Below are 21,960 nucleotides of genomic sequence, written 5' to 3' on the forward strand. Positions count from 1 at the left end.
TAAATACCAGTATAAATAACACAGTGTTATAGTATATACACTGCCAAAGAGAGAACGGAACATACAGTGTTATATTAGTTTCAGGTTGTTAGGTCCCCCAATAATGGGTCCATGATTAAAGGAGCGAGACTGATACAAAGCGAAGGTCAAGCAAGGCTTTATTTCACGCCAAGCATCAAGAATCAGACTGACAGGCCAGGGCCACGCCTCTTACAGAGAGGGCCCCTCTCTGTTTCACAGACTAGCTTTTAAGGGCAAAGGCCATGCAGTTGGGCCTGGCCACACATAGGTGGCCAATGAAATTATAACACACAGAGAAAGCTGCACAGTCATGCTAGATGACCAACTGAATTATAATTTACCCTAGTAGATATTTGAATTAGCCTATCACCTTGGTCAGAATTGGTGCCCAAAGGCTCCCAAAGGGTGGGGCCCATACTCCTTGGTAACTAGGGAGACAGTCTGTGCTCCCCCACTGATTAGATGTCTCCACCTGGCCTGACCCACCCTTGTATTTGGGCTTTGTTACCTGGGACTGGTTTCTGAGACTTGTTTTTAAGTAAATCCCCTGGGGGAAGGGAGGCAGGGACAGTTTAAGGGTTAAACAACAAGGTTGTTTAACCTGGATGGAAGTGCTCTGGCTAAAATAGGTCCTTACATTCCCCCCTTTTCTTTGGAGATTAGTCAAATCTTTGACTTTTCAGCCAATTCTATATCCCCCTTTTAACGGCAGCTAAACTGTTTTAATGACTCCTGTGTGATTTACCCAGAAACAGCATTTCTCTCCTAGGGCTACGCAGAGACCCCCTTTTCCTAGAAATTGAATATCAAGCCTTTCTCTATTTTGCAACTGTCTATATCTCCCACCTATACCTTAACAACAGGAGCAACAATGAACTTAATGAACTCATTGTTTTTTGATTCTTAGCTTTCGTCCACAATCGACCCATCGGCAGCGGCATTCACCTCTGGGGGGGCGTCCTCGTCCTCAGCTCAGGCCCTGATGCCTTCTACTTCCACCACCGTGGGGGTGGTTGAGATGACAGCAAAAGGTCCCTTCCAGTGAGGCTCCAAGTTTCCCACTAAGTGGCAATGTATCCAAACCAAGTCCCCAGATTGGTAAGGATGTGGCTCCACCTCCATCTCTGTCCCAGTGTGGGCAGTCCGGATCCCCACATGGGCTCTTTTTAAGACAGACTGTAATGACTGCAGTCACTGGAGTACAGACTGATCAGTCATTTCTGCTATAGCAATCTCTTAAAGCTGAGGGCAGAGCGGGGGTGGGGGGGTTGTCTCCCAAACATTATTTCAAATGGGGTCACCTTATTTAAGTAGGGTGTACATCGCGCCCTGAGGAAGGCGAAGGGAAGGAGATCTACCCACCCACCGCCAGTCTCCAGAATTAACCTTGTCAAGGTCTCTTTAAGGGTCTGGTTCATTCTTTCTACTTGGCCGCAACTCTGGGGCTGGTAGGCACAATGTAGACCCCAACTAGCGTCCACGGCTTTGGCCAATGCCTGCGAGACTGAACTCACAAATACAGGGCTGTTGTCTGACCTGATCACAAGAGGTAACCCAAACCTCTAGTAGCTTTTTGGCTACCACTCCTGCCATCTCATGTTGGCAGAAAAAGCCTTTACCTAGCCTGAAAAGGTATCTATAAAAACTAACATATACTTGTGCCCATATTTTCCCGGTTTCATCTCTGTAAAATCTATTTCCCAATAAATTCCTTGTTCCTTACCTCTTTCTCTTTTCCCACTTCCCATTCTAGTTCTTCCCACATTTACCACCTGACATTGAGCACATCTATCAACCACATCTTGAGCCATACGCCCTAATTTAGAAACCTGGAACTGCGTGCCCATAAGCTCTTTAAGCTTGTGTGTCCCCAAATGAGTGCCCTGATGTATTTGGCTTACTAATTTCTTCTAGTCTTTGAGGAAGAATTAACTTTCCTGTTCTAGTCTTAGCCCAATCCCCTTTATAGTCTAATTTAGTCCATTTCTGTAAATATATCTGCATCCTTGACCAGGAAGGCCGGGGCAGCAATTATGCAGAGGCAAGGGGGGAACCCAGCCGCTACTGGGTCTATCTTCTTGCTAAGATAGGCTACTGGCCTTTGCCAAGGCCCCAGAGTCTGAGTCAAAACTCCTTTGGCCACCCCTGCCTTTCCATCCACATACAAGTGGAAGGGCTTGGTAACATCTGGGATGGCCAATACTGGGGCACTCAGCAAGGCTGTTTAAAATTCCTGAAATGCTCCTTCTGCCTCAGCTGTCCACTCTACCATAGTGAGTCCTCCCTTAGCCAGTTCATAGAGAGGTCACGCCATCTCCACAAACCACGGTATCCACAGCCTGCAGTAGCCCACTGTCCCAAGGAACTCCCTCGTGGAGATCAAAGCCTAGATAAGTGGCGTGGCTCTGACAGAGCTGTGCTTTCTTCGCTGACACCCGCTACCCTTTTTTTCCTGCAGAGTCTGTAAGAGAGCTCTCGTCCCCCGCAAGCATGACTCATAGTCCTCAATGGCTATTTCCACTATTCCCACTAACTCAGTCAGATTTTTCCTTTCAAATCCTTCAATTTTCTGAAGTTTCCTCCTTATATCTGGGGCTGACTGACTGGCAAAGGCAAGATCATCTAAATGAGCTATCGTGCAACTTCTCTGAAGTTTACCTCAAGTTATCTAGCTTAGGTAAACAAATATTTAAAAACAACCAAATCTAGAATTTAACATCCATAAAGGTGTGTTATTAAAACGAATTTTTCTCTCTAAAATAACCGTCATTCCCAGAGATATCCAAATCAGGACTAATTCATTTGAAAAACAAGTCCAGTTTTAACAAACTTGGCCTAATTGTTTACATAAGCTCAGCAAGAGCAGTGAGTGTGATCATATAGATCTTTTAGAATCTGCTTTGCTGGAACTTTTTATAAGGAATCTCTAGGTTGAACTTTTAGTAGCTTCTCCGGGCCAGAAGCCAAGCCACGTACTTGCCATCAGACACGCCTGCAATACCTGTCAATTTGGGCAAATTCCTCTTCCTGAGGTCCTGTCCCTGCCAGGAAGTGACAATCTTTACTCACCTGGTGAGGCTGCTGGGAACTCTGTAAGCAAGGTATCAGGCCAACAGTTCCAAAGGGCTTTATGGCTCCAGATTTTATAAAGTCAACCTTAGTTCCTTTAAGCTGTCTGGTCATAGCTGAGTCTTTTTCAAATATGACATTCCAGTCAAAGCCTTGGTAAAATAACCAGTGTTTCCAATGGTGTCCTGTTACAAGGAGAACAGATTCTTATTGAACTTATGCAAATGACTGATTGCCAAGGAAGAAAGAATACTTATTGAGACCTTTTGGTTTCAGAGGGTTCAGATGAGAGAAAAGTTGAATGCCTTGATTCGTTTACAAATGAGTACTTTTACATCTCTGTAAGTTACAGATAACTTAAGAAAAAGTTTCCCTAGTCTGGAGGAGCAAACATTACAGAACCAGTTATGTTTAAAATAAGACAAAACATTAAGAAACACAACATTACAACTTTTCAGTTCATCTAGTCCCATGTTACTAATTCTGGTTTAGTCTGAATGCAGCTCTTACTTCTGGAAATTCTTACCCATTTCAGTTCCCAGGATTTTAACATATCAAAGACCTGTATTTGTCCTGAAAGTCTTCCCATATGAATTTCCTTTAAGGTGGAATTCATCTTACAAGAGAATTAAAACAATTACAAATGACAAAAATTCAGAATAGATATAGTTAAATATCAAGTGACCACCCTATCAAAACATTAAAACTTTAGGAAACATATAGAACCTCTAGAGTAGTTACAGCATTTACCCAAATGTAACCCAAGGTTTGTCATCGGTTTCAAAGAGATCTCATTTACAATTTAAATCTTGTCAACAATTGCTAAAACCTTAGAGAGTTTTAAAGCACATGTCTAAATATAATTAGGGATGTTAAGCACCTGATAAAACAAAACATAGAAACAGAATTTTCTGGGCAGACAAAGAGAAAACCATTTACATTTTTTAACAGATCAATTAACTAAGAAAACTTTGCCCTTTTAAACAGAGAGAAAACCAGCTTTTTTATACCAGTGTCTTTCCTTTTCATTCTTAAGCGTGCAGTCTTAAGATAGTGGATTTACTGGGTTTCCCTTCTATTGTGAATGATGTCGCAGACAAAAGGGGGGAGGATCTTTCAGATGCTGTCCTGCTCACGTCTCTCGCAGGAACTTAGGAGCGTCTTAGCTAAGGTCTGTCCGTATAAGCCCCAGACCAGGCTACTCTGTGGAGTAGATGACCATTATGCCATATGACGCCCCGTGAGACTCAGGGTGCAGCCCACTCAGACTCCGTGGCCAAAGCGGTGGAGCCATACAGACAGATTCACACAGTCAGGCATTCTTCAGATTCAAACAGGTTGGACAACCCCCTCTGGGTATCCCTAGCTAATGGGAAGTGATCGGTCTCCCCTTCCGTTCTTTACGAATGGATCTAGCTCAGACAGTGGCCCCGGGGCTGTTTTTCTTCCTTATTCAAACAGGATCAGGCATCTGGTCTTTTTTCTTTTTTTACATATCTCCTACTTTTCTACATACAGAGTTGCTTCCCTTATTTCCATCAGTCTTAGTTACACTTAGAAGAATTTTGTACTCTTAGAAATACCTTAACCTCTACTGAAGACTAAATATAAACCAATTGTGAACTGTTACAACAGAATTCTTTGAAGGCAGATTTATGAATCAGTTAAGCACAAAACATGTTTACCCACAGATTTCAAAAGCACAAACCTAGTTCCAGCAACCAGCGCTCTAGCATTTTATCCCATTTGGTTTAAAGTTCCAGGTTACCAAAGACTTTGAAAGCTACTTTAACAATTACCCATTAAAACTTTGAGACAGACAATTAACCATCAGTTTAGTCATCTCTTTGTCAACAGATTTTAACAAATAACACGAGTTTAATTGACCTTAAGTAAAAACTCTGAAGTTTCACATTTTCTTCTGTTAACTCAAAAGACATGTTCATCCTAATTAACCCAACAAACTTAACTTAGTTCAAATACTGATTTACGTTCCACCTGGGCCCACTCCACTTTGAATGCTTACCTGAGACCCGGGTGGGAAGATCCAGAGTGGGGGGGTGTTAGGTCCAGGGGGTGCTCTTCTTGTTTCCCGACAGTGAAGAACAGAAGAAAGTGCCACCAGAAGGCAGAGAAAGGGTTCCCAGTTCTAGGGCTCATCAGCTCCAAGAGAGGAGCAGACACCATGCTTTCCTGACAGCAAGGAGGAGAGAGTAGGCAGTCCATGTCGGGCCAGAGAGGGCAAGGAATGTCCCCCAAAACAAAGTTTGTTTCTGCAGCTGCTTGGGAATATTCCTTAAAGTCTCTGTCTCGAGTTAGACTAACCACAGTTGGCTCCACTGATAGACATTAAAGGTCAGAGTCCCCTTCCTCGCTGCTTGTCCCATTCCTTCAAACACAACAAACAGCACAGCAGACAACAAAAAGACAAGACAAAGACAACCACAGACCCCACAGTTCTTACCCAGAACCTGCCACCGGTGGGGACTTTCTGATCTTCTGACCACCTAAGAGGACTCGAACCCCCTGACTGCCTAGGGGCACTCAAACCCCCTGTCTCTTACAGAGAGGGCGACCCCTGATTGTCTCAACCCTTAGAACTTCAAGAAGCCCATCCAGCAGGTGGTGGTGGAAATGACAGGTTTGGGTGTATACTTTGCCTCTGAGGTCATTGGAATCACTGATAGTATGGTATGTGGTTTTAGAGCACAGTAAGAGGGAGCTGCCTATCAACATATGAGTGCACATTAAATTAACTTTATGAAGACATGAAATCACTATTGTTTTGTTTGAAATTACTATTGTTTTTAACGAGTATTTCTGAGCACATTTTTTTAAGATTTTATTTATTTATTTGACAGAGATCACAAGTAGGCAGAGAGGCAGGCAGAGAGAGATGGGGAGAAGCAGGCCCCCAGCTGAGCAGAGATTCCGATGCGGGACTCAATCCCAGAACCCTGAGATCATGACCCGAGCCAAAGGCAGAGGCCCAACCCACTGAGCCACCCAGGCACCCTTTCTGAGCACATATTATGTGCCTTGCATGGTGTCGAGATATTTACATACTCTAGCCCATTTAGTATTCACATCATTTTACAAGTTAAATACTGACATCCTCATTTTAAAGACTGAAAAACTTCATTGTAATGAAGCTAAAACAGCTTGTCTAAAATCTAACAGGGGGTGTACAACATGTTTATTCTATACTATTTTTCCCATATAGCTACCCTGAATTTACATTTTAGGATTGTGAGTTAGAAGAGTTATAATTAGGGGTTACTGAGATGCTAATCAGGTTCATTTCCGAAATTAGGCCATGGAGTCCTACCATCTGCGCTATAGAGTATGTATGATTACTGGAGTAGCTCCCTCAAATTCACAACTCTCCTTGACCCAATGCTGATTCCCTCTGGGAGAATGCCGAAAGGTAACATTATGGAGGCAGGTCTTTGACTTTACATTGCCTTTTCCAGAAATCTGGACCTGCTGCATTCCCCTTGGCAAAAAAGAAAAAAAAAAAAAAAAAAAAGGAGAGGTTGAAGAGGTTGGAAAAATACTCCTCTATGAAAGGAAATAGAAGACAATGTGTTAAAATAGGAAAACACATCTTTACCTTCCCACAGGCATTTATTACCTATAGGAGCAAAAACAGATTAATATTTTGACATTACTAGTAAGACATAGAGTAGTTGCATTTCAGAAAGCTGACATTCCATAATTGGTGGGAGTCATCTCCTGCCCCAATGTCACTCTCCAGCACAGGATAAGACTAGAAGAAAATCCCACTGTGTTGACTGCAATTCTTACCTTAGCAATCATCTTAATTTGCTATTTAAGAATAAAATAGACAACTCTAATGTGGTATGTAACTTGAATCCCTCTTCCCCAAACAACACCTCCAAATTCCTTTCACAAAATCTCACACTTACATCCAGTATTCTTCAGACCGACACTCTCCATCTTGGAAAATTTTCTGTGGTGATGAATATGTTCTACAGTTGTATTGCCCATTCAGTAGCCACAAGCGGTATGTAGCTACTGAACATGTTAAGTATGTCTAGGACAACTGGAAAACAGACTTTTAAATTCTATTTAATTTTATCAATTTGAACTTCAATAGCCACATCTTGCTAGTGGATATCTTATTAGACAGCACCGTTGAGATTCTTTTGTTCTTGGACTCTTGGCAGAATGCTTTGGTAAGATTAAAAAACTGGCACAGAGCTACATAACATTGGCTATGCTATCAGATCACTTACCAGACTTGTGACCTGAGCAAGTTATTTAAACTTGTTGGCAGTCCTATCACCTGAAAAACAGGGTAAATAATAGTTCCCTTCTTACCTACTATAGTAAGAACTACATGAGAAAATGTAGGTAAAGCACTTGACAAAAAAGCTGATGCATATTTAGCAAAAAATTAATGTTTAACTGTGGCAATTACAACAATGATAACAGTAGCTTATCAGCCCAGACAAAAGATGAGGAGGAAATCACATATATTGCAGAAAATAACTGGAGGATTTTTTGCTGTTTTAAATATCTGGGTGCTCTTTCCTTTTTTCCTTTGTGCAACTTTGCATGGGTTGATTGAATGTAAATAAAACTGAATTAGTATCTAGATGTCAAATACTAGAGAAAACTTTGCCATTGGCCAACCTCCCATTATAGAAGTTTCTTTTTCCAAGACTCTAGATGTATGAATTTTCCAATTTGGATAAAAATTTAATTTAAAATTTAAACTATTTCAAAAGGTATTTGAAATGACTAAGCATAACCAACACTATTTCTTTCAATGTTAACCATTCTCAGCTTCATTGGAGAAATTTATTTACATTTTCTAAAATTCTTCATTATATATAAGGCTGATGAATCACAGACCTGTACCCCTTGAACAAATAATACCTTATATGTTAATTAATTGAATTTAAATTTTTTTAAAAAGCTATGATGCTCAAATTCTCAATGAATAATTATGGATGTGAAAGCTAAAATTGTTATTCTAACTTGGGGCATTATGTTTTTAAAATCTTATCAATATTAACTGAATAAAAAAATATTAACTGAATAAAACATTTTAAAATTAAAAATAAATAAATAAATCTCCTCATTATGTATCTGTCATGTCTTCTTCCTCCCTACTACATGGAAACACTCTCAGGAATCCACCATTAATAAGATTCTCATTCTGAATAGAAAGATCTGGAATAGTTTTTACATTTCATTCTTGCCATACTGACAAGTTTCTAAGTTACTCAAAATCCTGTATATCAATTACATAATACCCAGATATTTTAGCATAAATTGTCCTAATAGGTAACAAAATATTTGTAATCAGGACTCTGATAAAGAGTACCAATTGTCTTCTTAAAAAAGAACTCAACCTTTCTGGTTTTTTTAACCATATCTTAACATTTCCTAATAATCTTAACAGCAATTTTACATGACATTTATAAAGAATATAAAGTTTAGAACTTTATATTCAGTACTATATAATACTAGCAGAACACTGCTTGTAATATAAAGACCTGGGTCCTAGGTTCAGCTTTGCCACTTTGTAGATAGGCATCACTGATTTAAAATGTACCCAGCAGAGTGCCTGGGTGGCTCAGTCGTTAGCGTCCACCTTCAGCTCAGGTCATGCTCCCAGCGTCCTGGGATCAAGCCCCACATCAGGCTCCCTGCTCAGTGGGAAGCCTGCTTCTCCCTCTTCCACTCCCCCACTCCCCCTACTTGAGTTCCTTCTCTCACTGTCTCTCTGTCAAGTAAATAAATAAAATCTTTTAAAAAATAAAAAATGAAATGTACCCAGGATTTAGTTTAGTCAGATATGGCAAAATGGCAAATACAGAGACAACTGCCTTGAAAGAAGAATTTATTACTCATATTTCCCAAGAGAAGGGAATATCCCACACCTTACAGGCCACATGGGGAACATCCAGGACCAGGTAGGCGGCAGAAAGAGCTAGAGGACAGCACAAGTCAGGGCCTTTATTGTGGTTTTCATTAAAAGGAACAGGTAAGGCCAGGTAGGCAAGGTAAATAAATTACAATAGGTCCTGGGCCATAGGGGTGGTCACTAATTGTTTGGTAACAGACTCTCGGGTGACTTAGGACAGGGAATAGTGTCTCAGATTGTTTGCACTGATAAAAGGACCAAGATAATACATTTACACATGCTTATTATTTATATGAATAAACTATTTAAACAAATTACTAAGAAAAAAAAAAGGAGGTGGATGAGGATTGCGGACTTGCAATTGCTTGGCTGCAAATCAAAGACTTGCTGACGTAAACTGCTATCTCTAGAAATTAGCTAACTCCAGGAGGGGCAGTCCCTCCCCAGGTCCACATGTTTCCAAGGCATCAAAGCATCATAAAATGTAGAAAATAAAAAACATAATAAATGCAATCACTGAAAGATATTTCACCTGTCTAAACCTCAATCCCCTCAAAGTTAAAAATGGGAAAAATAATGTCTGCATCTAACTTACTCAAGGTGATCAAATAATAAATGGGATCCAGGCAGGGCACCACAAGCACCTTCTGCAACTACTCAGGTACACTACACCCCAAACACTATTAAAGGAGCAGAGGAAGTTATTTCTGAGGTTGAAATGTTAGGTTTGTGAAGGAGTTATATCGAGAGCCTCAGATGGAGGGAGAAACGGCAAATCAAGCCAGCTAAAGGGTAAACAGTTACAGGAAATCATTAGTGCCCTGAAGGCAGAGGAGAGCAGTAGGCTGAAGGTCTGTGATCATGACGAAATGGGGTTCAGTCATCAGTCCACTACTGCCCTTACAGGACTCACCTACAATCTTAGCACTCCTGCACATTAAATGGATTCTGCTATGGAATAAATTTTACACATCAGCAGTTCATTTGATGCTTTTGTTAGCTTTGATTTTTTTTTCTTGTTTTATTATTAACCTTTCCTTATACAGAGTTTAAAATCAGACTCTACTTCTAAAATGGTAACTGACTACCCACAAAACAAAGCCAAAATATAGATTTGCTTAGAACCTGTAATTTGCCTTTTTACTAATTAATGAGGTAGATGAATTGCTCTGAGATAGAAATATGTGGGTTCTTGTGCATAAGTGGTGTGTATGTAAGTGGTGTATGTATGTGCATAAGATGTATCTGTGTGAAATATTTTATACATGTGACTCTTGAATGCAAAATTTTGTGAAAAATGAGGTCTCAGAGCAAGTATAAAAGAAAGCAATTATGAGAAACAGCTCAGAGAACCACAATAAAATATCTTTAAGTCAGTTGTGAGGAGCCCTCAACCCTTTACTCAGTCTCTGTGTGACCCCAAATGGCTACCTTTACCCATGTCATCCATGTTATCCATGATGCCTCAAATATCTAATGGGAATAATAATAATATATAGATTTTCAAGAATTTTTAAAAATATTTTATTTATTTATTTATTTATTTATTTATTTGAGAGCGAGAGCAAGCAGGGGGAGAAGCAAAGGGAGAGAGAAAAGCAGACTCCCCACTGAACAGTGGCCCAACGTGGTTCTCAATCCCAGGACCCTGGGTTCATGACCTGAGTTAAAGGCAGACAGTTAACCAACTGAGCCACCCAGGCACCCTAAGATTTTCAAGATTTTTTATAGTATTCTCAAAAAATGTTAAAGATCAAGGTCACCAAAATTTTAGGAAAAAATGAAAAGGGTGAATCTAATTTCCTGAGGTGGTGAGTTGGGCACTGATGCTAATTTGATGGATAACATGCTTTATTTATAAGGTGGATGGTTCTTTTGCAGAGTTTACAAGCACCTAAAAAGATCAGAGAAGTTGCCATTTCTGCCATTCACATTGACTTGGACTAATGGGTAGTGATTACAAATAAGCCCAAGATATTAGTTTAAAGCAGTCATATTGCCTACCTTAAAACCTAATTTCAGAACTTAACCATAAAAGCAGGCAATTTTCATCAACTTATTTACAAAGTCTTCAAGCAATTTACGTTGCTGAAATGGACTATCAGGAAATGCTACTTCTGTTTAAATTTACTTTATTGGAACTGGCTTGAAAATCATTTGTCATTTAAGAACATTAGAGTTTGGCACCAATGGTAAAATAAATAAATATTACCCCATTGTAATCATAGCAGTGTATATGGTAATAGAACAAAATGGATGCAAAAAATTTGAGATGAACTTTAATGAGGAAAAAAATGCAGACTACGCCCCTGGGGTTTTTCTGTTTTGTTTAAAGATTTTATTTATTTATTTATTTGAGAGAGAGAGGGCATGAGCTGGGGGCGGGGGCAGTGGACAGGGGCAGAGGGGAGAAGCAGAGGAGGCTTGATCCCAGCATCATGACATGACCCGAAGGCAGACACTTAACCAACTGAGCCACCCAGGCTTCCCTACCCCTGGGTTTTATACAAAGTTTCCTGGACTAGAATATTATTAGCCTTCCCCAACCCTACTAACAGAAGCTATCTGTAGGAACCTTGTACGAAGGGACCTTTTGAACTTAGCTTTTATAGGGTATGAGTAGATGTAACCCCTGAGGCCATTTGCCTGTTTCCTACATTTTATGGGGAAGAAAATCAGGACCCAGGGGAGTGCAGTATAGTAATTTCCTAAAGTCACATAGCAAATTACCAGGTGAGTAAATTCTCCTGCATTCTTCTCCTCTCTATATATGAATCTTCCATGTTATATCTCATTATTTCACCCCTTACACACAATAACTCAATCACACTAAGCTTCTTTCGATTTTCCCACAGTCCCCACTGCTCAAAGGATGATGCCAGGCTCTTTCTTGTCTCTGAGCCTTCACACAAGTAGTTCTCCTTGCTGTGGAACCCATCCATGCACCAAACCCATCCCCACCAAGCTCCATGTTCCTTAAGTCCCAGCCATTGTCCAAACCACAGTTTACCAAGGCTTCTGAGCACCCAGAAATTTAAGTTACATATACTTCTGTGTTCAATTTACCGTCCACTTCCTCCTAGACATATTACAACAGGTCAAACACTGTATGGTAACTGTCCATTAATTACTTGTTTGCACTATTAGACTTTGGATTCTCTGAATATCTAATTCAGAATCATTACCTCAGCATCAAGTATAATGCTTGAAACATGAAAGCTGCTCAGTAAAAAAAAATTTTGTTTAAACTTTTCTGACCTTAGACTGCCAGTGACCACCACCATTTGATGAACTACCACAACTAATGGTCTCTATTCCCTGCTCCATAATTGACCCCTCTACCCCAAAACTGATTATCTCCCATACCTAGGATCACATAAACTCCCACAATGCAAATGCCATCATGCTGAAACAGCCACTGGACAACTTCATTCTTGATAACATCAAAAATAGGACATCTACCCTCTTGTTGTATAGCATTATATAATTAGTACTGTGAAAATAACTAGAATATAGAAACTGGTAGCACAAGAAAAGCTGAATTGGTATTTAGAAGCTACATACAGCATATATTTAAGCAATGATTTTTTTTCGGTTCTGAGTGTAGAACTGAACTAAACCTTCTAATATTCATTAATATAGGAATTCCCCAGCTCCTAGGCCTAAGAAGTTTCCCTTTCTGTCCCCATATTCTATTTCCCAGGTCATTAGGTGCAGAGCAGCCATACTCTGGAAGCTGGTGCACCATTTTCCATCGAGGAGGTAGAAGTTGCCCCACCAAAGGCAAAGGAAGTTCGCATAAAGGTAAAAAAAAAAAATTCATATTTCCACACCAAAAATCAAAGCTATTAACTGTAAATTATGCATTCTTTTCACAATGCTCAACTCAGAAATGAAACTACATACTCTGCTATTTCTTTTCCATTTCCACCAGTCTTTTTTTTTTAAGATTTTATTTATTTATTTAATTGACAGAGAGAGAGAGACAGCGAGAGAGGGACACAAGCAGGGGGAGTGGGAGAGGGATAAGTAGACTTCCCACTGAGCAGGGAGCCCAAAGCAGGGCTCAATCCCAGAACCCTGGGATCAAGGACCCAAGCCAAAGGCAGACGTTGCTCCATCAGTCTTTTAATCCAGCCAGACAAAAGATTAGGAAGATATAGCATAGGCTAAATGCATAAAGGATACTTATTTACAACTATAATACTAACTACTAATTAAAAGAAGCTTCTACCCATAAACTATATTGTATGATTAATACAACTCTAAAGCCCCCTCCACCATGAAAATAAATTAAGTCTTCAATTATAATAGGAAAGATCTCTTGCTTTTCTGTATTCCAATTATTTCATTTCTATAATTGGTCTTCCTCCTCCATACTCCTACCCACAAGCTTCAATGAAGGACAAGTGAGACCTCTGATGTACACTACAGTTGTACCCATGTCTTTTCTGAACCTATGTAAGTCTTAAATCATCATTTTGCTTCTGAAATTAGCTAATGAAAACCACTGAATTGCTTTAAACAAATTATTATTGACCCCTCTCTACAATTAAATCTAAGAAATAAATGCATTAATATTAATGCAGTGTACCAAACTCATAAAAAGTTTTTAAAAGATTAACAATTCCTTTCTTCCCTGGTGATCCTCTGTCTTGTTTCCTAAATTCCACATATCAGTGAGATCATATTATAATTGTCTTTCTCTGACTGACTTATTTTGCTTAGTGTAATACCCTCTAGCTCCAACCATATCATTGCAAATGGTAAGATTTCATTTTTTGATGGCTGCATAATATTCCATTGTATATATATACCACATCTTCTTTATCCAATCATATGTCGATGGACATCCAAACTCTTTACATAGTTTGGCTACTGTGGACATTGCTACTATAAACATTGGGGTACACGTGCCCCTTCGGATCACTACATTTGTATCTTTAGGGTAAAGACCCAGTAATTGCTGGGTTGTAGGGTATCTCTATTTTCAACTTTTTGAGGAACCTCCATGCTGTTTTCCAGAGTGGCTGCACCAGCTTGCATTCCCACCAATGGCGTAGGAGGGTTTCCCTTTCTCCACAACCTCGCCAACATCTGTTGTTTCCTAACTTGTTCATTTTAGCCATTCTGACTGGTGTGAGGTGGTATCTCATTATGGTTTTGATTTGTATTTCCCTGATTTTGATTTGGGTAGGGGGATGGGGTAATTGGGCAATGGACATTGGGGAGGGTATGTGTTGTAATGAGCACTGGGTATTATATAAAACTGATGAATCACAGACCTGTACCCCTGAAACAAATAATAAATTATATGTTAATTAATTGAATTTAAATTTTTAGAAAAACATTAAAAAAAGATTAACAATTCTGAAACACCTTTGTTTGACACTGAGAAAAACATGTTACTCTTTGTCTTCCATATAGATTGTGGCCACGGGGCTCTGTGGTTCAGAGATGAAAATGTTGGAGAATAAAACCTTGTACAACCGTTATCCTGTCATTATGGGCCATGAAGCAGCTGGAATAGTTGAGAGTGTGGGAGAAGGAGTGAGCACAGTGAAAACAGGTATGAAATAGCACCAGGAGCTAGGAAATTGCAGCAACTTGGAACCCCCATCAGGAAAATAACAAGCATCTCTTAAATGTTAAGCTCAATTGAAAACAAAATGTGAAAAGTTGCCCATTTCATAGGAAAGGAGGGATCATTATTTATAAGTTACACAAAAACACTAAATGTATCTTTGCATTCCATTTTGATATTAATAAAAACAAGTAGAATGCACTAAAACTGAACTTGAAATAAAGTACAAATGAGGCAAAAATTTATAAAAAAAGGAAACTGAGGAAAACTGTTGAAAAGTATTAAAATGAAGCATATAATAAATAGCTGAACACAGTAGTGGAACAAAAGAGGGAAGGAGTCCAGAATTAGATCAAATATATAAAGAAAATTTTTCTAATATTTAAATTTTATTTTGTTTTTTCAGTGTTCCAAAATTCATTGTTTAGTCACCACACCCAGTGCTCCATGCAATACATGCCCTCCTTAATACCCACCACCTTAATACCTACTCACCCATCCCTCCACCCTCTCCAAAACCCAATTTAACACAGGGTTTGGTTTGGTTTGGCTTTCAAATTTGAGGGGGAGAATGTGGATTACTCAGAAAATGATGTTGAAACAACTGGATAGTCATCTGGGGAAAAAGTAAGTTGAGTTGCTATTACATTCTTTATGTCAAGAAAATACGCATTATGAATCCAAGAATTAAATGTGAAAAGTGAAACCGCAGAAGTGCTATTAAAAAATGCCATGAGAGAGGGGCGCCTGGGTGGCTCAGTTAGTTAAGCATCTGCCTTCAGCTCAGATCATGATCTCAGGGTCCTGGGATGGAACCTCCCCACCCAGCTCTCTGCTCAGTGGGGAGCCTGCTTCTCCTTCCTCTCCCTCTGTGCTCTCTCTCTCTCAAATAAATAAATGGAGTCTTAAAAAAAAAAAAAAAGGAAAAAAAATACCATAAGAGAACACTGTATTACCTCAGGAAAAGGAAGGAAGTTTTAATCAACACAAAAAATCTAGAAGATATGAAACAATACATAGATTAAATTAACACCATAAAAAGTTCTTAAAATTTTGTTTATAAAAAATAACCCCCAGGGCGCCTGGGTGGCTCCATGGGTTAAGCCTCTGCCTTCGGCTCAGGTCATGGTCTCAGGGTCCTGGGATCGAGCCCCTCATTGGGCTCTCTGCTCAGCAGGAAGCCTGCTTCCCTCTCTCTCTCTGCCTGCCTCTCTGTCTACTTGTGATCTCTCTGTGTCAAATAAATAAATAAAATCTTTAAAAAAAAAAAAAGAGTCTCTTATGGTTTATCTCCCTCCCTGGTCCCATCTTGTTTCATTTTTCCCTCCCTTCCCCACATGACCTCCTGCTCTGCCTCTCAAATTCCTCATATCAGAGAGATCGTATGATAATTGTCTTTCTCTGATTGACTTATTTTGCTTAGCATAATACCCTCAGTCCCATCCACAGCATTGCAAATGGCAAGATTTCAATTTTTGATGGCTGCATAGTATTCCATTGTATATATACACCACATCTGTTGTGTATATATATACATTTACCCATTCATCTGTTGATGGACATCTAGGCTCTTTCCATGGTCTCGCTATTGTCGACATTGCTGCTATAAACATTCAGATGCATGTGCCCCTTTGGATCACTCCATTTTATGTTTAGGGTAAATACCCAGTAGTGTGATTGCTGGGTTGTAGGGTAGTTCTATTTTCAACTTTTTGAGGAACTCTATACTGTTTTCCAGAGTGGTTACACCAGCTTACATTCCCACCAACAATATAGGAGGAAAACACTGTTTATCTAACAAATAAGCAAAGGTTTAAAATTCTGATAATATGTAGGGCTGACAGAGTGCAGGCAAATAGCTACCTCAAACCTTATTATCTAGAAAATAAATTTGTACAACTCTGAATTTGGCAATATGTAACATCATTTAAATGTGTATATTTTGGATCCAATACTCCCAATTCTAGAAAGTCATTCTATAGTTCTATACTCATGTATTAGCTTTCTATTACTGATGTTTAAAAAAAAAAAAAATCACCACAAATGTAGCAGCTTAAAATAAAACAACTTTATTATCTCACAGTTTCTGTGGGTCCAAAGTCTGGGTGGTTGACTGAGTTCTCTGCTTAGGGTTTCACAAGGCTGAAATCAAGGTGTTGATCAGCTGGGTTCTCATCTGGAGATTCTGGAGAAAAATCCACTTCCAAGCTCATTCAAGTTGTTGTCAGTATGCATTTCCTGGAGGTTGTAAAACTGACATCCTCAACCTTAGCTGAGCAGCTGTTGGCTAGGGCCACTGTCAGGTCCTTGAAGCTGCTCACATTCCTTCTCATGTGGCCCTTTTGCCCACTTTCAGTCTCAAGGCAGCACCGGCATATCCAATCCTACTCAACCTTGCAATCACTTTGTCGTCTTCTGATTTCTCCTCGTCTCCTTTCAAGGGCTCATGTGATTACTTTGGGTCCACCTAAATAACCTAGGATGATCTCCCTATTTTCATGTCAGAGGCTCAATAAACTTAATTACATCTGCAAAGCCCCCTTTTCCCTGTAACATATTCATGGGCATGATAACATATTCAGTTTCTGGGGATTCGAATGGGACCTCTTGGGGGGCACATTTTAAAATTTCTGCCTACCACAGCTCATGTATGCACAAAATATTCATTGCATTGTTATTTTTCATTACTGTTTAGGAAACAACCTAAATGTCTATCAGTGTCCAAAGAACTGGTTAAATAAATGATGATATATCTATACGACAGAAAAACTATGTAACTATTAAACAAAAATCACTAAATCTCCAAGATCTATTGTTAAGTAAAAAAGTTAGACCTACAAAGAGGGTAAACTATATGTTAGCCTTTATATTTTGAAATGGGTTACATCTCTGAAAGATACCATTGATAAGAACATAAACTACATTTTTGTGAAATTTAAACGTTTTGCCATATGTCTGTATACTTTTTAAAAACTAAAAGTAAATTTAAAAAGTCCAAATCCTATAAGTGTTCTTAACTAAAAACATGAAACAAATTCCTCTACAATAATAGATAATGCGATTGTATGATTACAAGTCAGTAAGTCCATTACAAGCAAGTTATTCTAATTTTTTTCTTATACTTTGCACATTACTAGAGGAACCTGCCTGCCTTTGGTCTCACCACCAAGAAGGACCGATTTAAAACACAGAGGAGAGTAAAGAGACGCTCTTTGCTTATTCTCTGAGCTAGAATCCATTCTATTTTACATCCAATCCTTCACAGCAGAAGTTGTGTAGAAAATATAAAATAAGGCTTGGCTCAATGACTACATAACAAAATCATTTGGCTTCAAGAGGAATTTACAGGATGGCAAGTTCCTTGACATTCAGTTGCTGAGCCCAGGGCTAGACACAGATGAAGACATCCCCTCTTTTCATAAGTATTTGATATTTTCCACAAAACTGAGCACCATTAAATGCAGAAATAATTCACAGTTACCATGTTTTCTTGGGTGTCTTGTTGGTGAAGTCCTGAAAGCCAGCTTTACTGGCTTAGAAGAATAATACTTAGAAGAATAATAACCTAATAAATGCTTTTCTTCTTTAGGAGATAAAGTTATCACACTCTTTCTACCGCAGTGTGGAGAATGTGCCTCTTGCCTTAATCCTGGGGGTAATTTTTGTATACAAACCAAGTAAGGTTTTACTAATATCCTTTTTGAAAAATTCAATTTCCTTAGAAGGAAACTGAGCTTTCTAATTAAAAAGAAAAATTTGGTATTGTGTTCTGTTTTGTTTTTGTCTATAACAGTCAGAGTCCAGCCTGATGTCTGATGGTACCAGTAGGTTTGCCTGCAAGGGAAAACCAGTGTATCACTTTGCAAATACAAGCACCTTCTCTGAATATACAGTGATAAAAGAAATCTTGGTTGCCAAGATTGATGCAGTTGCTCCTCTGGAGAAAGTATGCCCAGTGAGCTGTGGTTTTTCCACTGGGTATGGTGCTGCAATCAATAATGCCAAGGTGAGGAGCATTTATACCAGGTATGAACGGAATTCTTGGTCGATGGAGATGAAAATCCTCATGCATCTGGGCATGTTTAACCATACAACCTGAGGAAGAATCACAGACCTCCCTCTAAACATCCCTGAGTTCCTTACTGTCTGGTCATCCTCTCACCCCCTTCAATATCTTTCCCATTCCCTTTTGGTCAGTGGTAAGTAGCAAATCAAGTCTGAATGACAGTCACAAGTGGAGATACCAGGAATTCCTGGGCGTTAAACATAAAACAGTTGCAAAATTACTGTGTTCTTCCACATTCCAGTTCATCCTTTTTGTTTTGTTTTGTTTTGTTTTTATTCAACAAACACTTATGGAGTCATTCACTGCTCCAGGTGCTGACATTCAGCAGCTAACAAAACTCACTGAGCTGCTCTTCTGTTGTACAATGTATCAGGGGAAAGTCAAGTGCTCATAAAAATAAAAGGATAGTAAAAAGACCAGGTGGCGGAGGAGATAGGGCTATTTAAGACAAATTGCTCAGGTAATCCCACTCTGACTGAATGGGAACTACTCAGTAGTGGGAACTACTGTTTCTGAGACATCCCCCAAACCTTCCCAGCTACCTTTTGTAAATAGCTGTTGAATTTCATTACTTTGTTTTACCCCAAAGTCTGTTAGTCCCAATCCTAGAGAAATAGGACAGAAGGGGTTCTATTTGAATTAGTCTCATTTTGGACCCCCCAAAAAATAAGCCTTTGCTTCATAAGGCATTGACATTTTAAGGGATGCAAAGTTTTCCAAAGGAAAAGAGAAAGGAAGGGCTGCATGAAGATAGATGAGGAACTGGAATCAGACAAATATTCTGTTAAGTAAGTCTTAAGATTCAATGAAATTTCATTAAACTTCTACTCATGTTAACTCCCAGAACTTAAAATTGTATTTATAGGCAGTTCTTTGCTCCTCTAGCAAACAGTATTCCACATCTAGAAATACCCTCAGAAACTAAAACTCTCAGGTACAATGAGTTTTATCTGAAAATGTCCTTTGCTTATATTTCATAAAAAGTATATACAGACTTGGGTCTTTCCAACTGAGTCAAGACACATGTCCCCTTTGCATTTGTTTCCTGCCTTCGTGTGCTTAGGTGACCCCAGGCTCCACATGTGCGGTGTTTGGCCTTGGAGGAGTCGGCCTGTCTGTGATCATAGGCTGTAAAGCAGCAGGAGCAGCCAGGATCATTGGGGTGGATATCAACAAAGATAAATTTGAGAAGGCAAAGGAAGTGGGTGCCACTGAGTGCATCAACCCACAGGACTTCAAGAAGCCTATCCAAGAAGTTTTATTTGATATGACAGGTGCTGGTGTGGAATTTTGCTTTGAGGTCATCGGAAATCCAGAAACTGTGGTATGTGATTTTTTCTCGAGGGAAAATAACCAATATTTCTGCCCGTCATAAGTTTAGATTTTAATTGAATGAAAATTCTAAAATTCCCTCCACTTTTCCTCGAAATTATTTAATTTTCCTTGTGCCCCATGACATCCCAGCTGGTATCCTCTGTCCACTCCTACAAATCTATTCACTACTCCAACACTGAACTCCCATACTGAGATTTCTCCCTCTCTTCCATCATACCATTCCTTCAAATAAGAAGACAACCTCCAACAGGCAGTACAAAAACGCTTTGTAAAGAATTCTCACTGAATTATTTCATAAACAACAACCTGGTAACTACAAATTCCAAGCCAGAAGATTTAAGAAAGATAAGGGTAGTACTGGATTAACCACCATATAAAGGAATGAGCTTTGCACTTTGAGCAGTCTTTCACAGAAGATCTGAGTAAGCTTCCAAAGAAAATATTAGCCAATTTGATTAGATGGATTCATTTCAAAAGTGAAGCAAGCAGTAGTTGTTTTTCCAGCTGAACATGGTTTATATAAGAATATAAATGTAGAGGGAGTTACTTCACAATCTGATGCTTTCTTTGAGGATTTGTAGAAATAACATACTATTGAATTGCATGACTCTGTGTTCTAGTTAGCTGTATGAAAACCCAATCACCGTCTCTTTCAATCTCAGTGCTTTCCTCAGCTTACAAAATGTTTTCATTCCTCACTACACATGAACTCCCTCGTGTGTAAAAATGTATAACCAAATCTTTCTCACAGTCTTTCCCATAGATAGTCTTGCTCTGAGAAACAGCCTTTGAAAATAACTAATGGGAACATGTCTGTTTATCACTTGGTTAACACAAGATGTTACACAACTCTCCAGCTGTACTCGTCAATGTCTAAAAGAAAAAGTCAATTCTAACAAATCACCCATATTAGTAATGGTTCTCATAAAAATTATTACTATCGTTGCTGCTGTTGTTACCACCACGGGTGTGTTTAGTATTTTCATTTTTTAATTTCCATTTACTGAGTCTTAAAGTGCCAGGTATTATACTAGGCTGCGTGCAATGTCGTTTCAGTAAATCCCTGTGAGACAAATGTTATTTCAAATGAGGTCATGCAGCATCAGAAAAGATCACAGACCATTTAGCAGTTCATCTGAAATTAGGTCCAACTCTCAAGTACATCTTTTAACTCTTGCATTGTCTTGCACTTGTCACAACTGGAAGCTGCCCTGGCCTCCTGCCACGAGAGCCACGGGGTCTGTGTGATTGTTGGGTTCTTGGCAGGCGTGCGTCTCAACGTCAGTGGCTTATTGTTTCTTTCAGGACGTTCTTTGAAGGGAACCATTTTTGGAGGTATGGATGAAACAGGGGAGAGGGGAAATGCATGAAGTTTTAGAGGGGATAAGTAGAGAAATGTGTCATAAATGCTGAAGAAGGAAATAAAACAAGAACTTTAGATTACAGTTTTTGTTTCAACACAAAAACATCCAAGATAGGGAGATGGATATTTGATGTATACAGTTACTTTTTTAATTTTATTGAAACTTATAGTTACTTCTTGGTAAGCTTTTTGTTGATTAATAAAGAAACCAGTGTCCAAAGTTTAATACAAATTATAAGTTGAAAAGAAAAGGCAATATTGTGATCAATAACTATACTTCAATTGAATTATATATCTGCCAAGTGAGATTCTTTGAAGAATATACTGAACTACTGTTCAACTAATGTAAGCCTTATATCAACTCAAAGATATTAAACATAATGGATTAGTGACTGAAAAGAAATACTACCAATAAAAAGCAAATGAGAATTATTCCCAGAAAAAAAATTTTTTCATAGAATCCTTTGATTTTCCATTTTTTAAGCCTGTTCTAGAACTTGCATTCTAATAGACTTTAAAAGAGTAGTTTATTGAGAAAATTAAGAAAGTAGAAAACTAAATAAATCTGCTTAGGATTCTGGCCTCATAAGCAAGTAATCCATTATTTAAGAAGAAATGTTTTA

The 21,960-nt window shown here is 38.9% G+C and overlaps 1 protein-coding gene across 1 annotated transcript; it reads left to right on the plus strand.

The window, feature by feature from the left end:
* The first annotated feature begins 4,320 nt into the window (after positions 1-4,320).
* On the plus strand, positions 4,321-21,359 carry LOC116867893 (alcohol dehydrogenase 6-like). The gene is given in 9 exon segments (XM_032857919.1): positions 4,321-4,446; positions 5,689-5,781; positions 12,693-12,723; positions 12,726-12,793; positions 14,417-14,558; positions 18,163-18,251; positions 18,364-18,579; positions 19,703-19,967; positions 21,181-21,359. Coding segments are annotated over 9 exon segments (1,194 nt in total). The 3' UTR covers positions 21,345-21,359.
* The last annotated feature ends 601 nt before the right edge of the window (positions 21,360-21,960 follow it).

Source organism: Lontra canadensis, unplaced genomic scaffold (genome assembly GCF_010015895.1).
Source record: "Lontra canadensis isolate GAN:19392208 unplaced genomic scaffold, GSC_riverotter_1.0 scaffold1, whole genome shotgun sequence".
Taxonomy (NCBI): Eukaryota; Metazoa; Chordata; class Mammalia; order Carnivora; family Mustelidae; genus Lontra; species Lontra canadensis.